The 1,337-nt window shown below is 49.6% G+C and overlaps 1 protein-coding gene across 2 annotated transcripts in view; it reads left to right on the top strand.

The window, feature by feature from the left end:
- The window catches only part of LOC116691870 (whey acidic protein), a 1,115-nt gene extending 998 nt beyond the window's left edge, over window positions 1–117 (top strand). For both annotated transcript variants that reach the window (XM_032519756.1, XM_032519755.1), the window contains one exon: window positions 1–117. This exon is cut by the window's left edge and continues 87 nt beyond it. In XM_032519756.1, the coding sequence (XP_032375647.1) occupies window positions 1–47 (47 nt within the window). In that variant the 3' untranslated portion in view covers window positions 48–117.
- Window positions 118–1,337: the final 1,220 nt, after the last annotated feature.

Here is a 1,337-nt window from a genome sequence, read left to right as displayed (position 1 = left end):
AGTGCTGCAAGACAACCTGCGGCCACGCCTGCAGTGCACCCTGCTGATTGGACAGCTCAGTGACACTTTCATCTCTTATGCAACAACACAGAAAAAGTATCATGTTCATTTTTTCCCTACTTTAGCTGAGATGTGCGGAGCTGTCTTTGCAGCCCGTCTCAAGACTTTCCAGGACACTGCCGACTCAGGTTGAGAATGGTACCATTTTGTCGACAGTCAGACTGTCCTGGGTGCAATACAACGTGAGAGTTATGGCTACCAGACCTTCTTTGCAAACCGTGTTGGCGAGATCCGAGCAGCACCGACGTTCAAGTTGGTGTGGATTCCAGGGCCAGAAACATGCAGACATAACACCAGAGGAGCCAGTCCAGATGCCTAACTGAGGACTCTGAGTGCAGTCGGGTCCAAAGTTCCTCCAACTTCCTGGTGATGAGGGGCTAAAAAATCTGCCAAGAGACATTGCAGCCGAAGCACGAGACAAGTCACAAAGATCAGAATAAGGTATTTGTTACAGTACTTGCCAGAAGACTCGAAGACAACACAAGATCCAGCCAAGTAGAGTCCGACGGCACCAGCAGTAGCAGCAGTCCAGTTAGTTGACGAAAAGCGCTTCAGCAGATTGAGAAGGCTGGTTGGGACGGGTCGTGGATCTGGAGACAGCTAAAAGGTTCTTGAGTCCAAGGCAGAGACCAAGACAAGTGGGAGGCAGTACCATCCTCAGGTGTCCTTAGTCAATGGAGAGAATGACAGTTCCGAGACTTTGCGAAAAGCACAAGAGGGCGTCAACTTCCCAGCACCACAACAGACAGGCTAGTTGTCTACAGAGACCAAACAAGGGACTACTAGTTTGTGGTGGCAGAATCCAGGCCTTCAGAGAAGACAGCAGGCTGTGCTTCTTTTACTGTTCCAAGCTGGTTTATCCTCTTGCTAGCCAGAGAAGCACATAGCAAGGGGCATGAAGGAGTGGCGGGAACCCGTTACGGATGAGGAAGAAGGCGTGGGTTGTCAGAGGAAGAATTATTGCCAGAAGAGTCATTGACGAGTGTATTGTCTGTAAGAAGGTAAAGGCAAAACCTGCAAGCAAATAATGGGAACCTTGCCCGAAGAAAAGGTCAAGTCCTGCTGCACCATTGAAGTCATATCTGTTGATCTGTTTTGACCTTACCACGTGAAGGATGATGTCAAGAACGAGTAGCCATGAAAGTATGGGGCGTTGTCTTTTTCCTGCAGTCCAGCCGAGCCATCCATGTCGAGCCAGCAAACACACTATCAACAGAGAGCTTCCTACTTACCTATCAGAGGTTCACCGCTTTCCGAGGCCATCCCAGGAGAATTTG

Source organism: Etheostoma spectabile, chromosome 7, assembly GCF_008692095.1.
Source record: "Etheostoma spectabile isolate EspeVRDwgs_2016 chromosome 7, UIUC_Espe_1.0, whole genome shotgun sequence".
Taxonomy (NCBI): Eukaryota; Metazoa; Chordata; class Actinopteri; order Perciformes; family Percidae; genus Etheostoma; species Etheostoma spectabile.
Note: the sequence above shows the minus strand (reverse complement) of the source record. Positions and strands in the feature narration are given on the sequence as shown.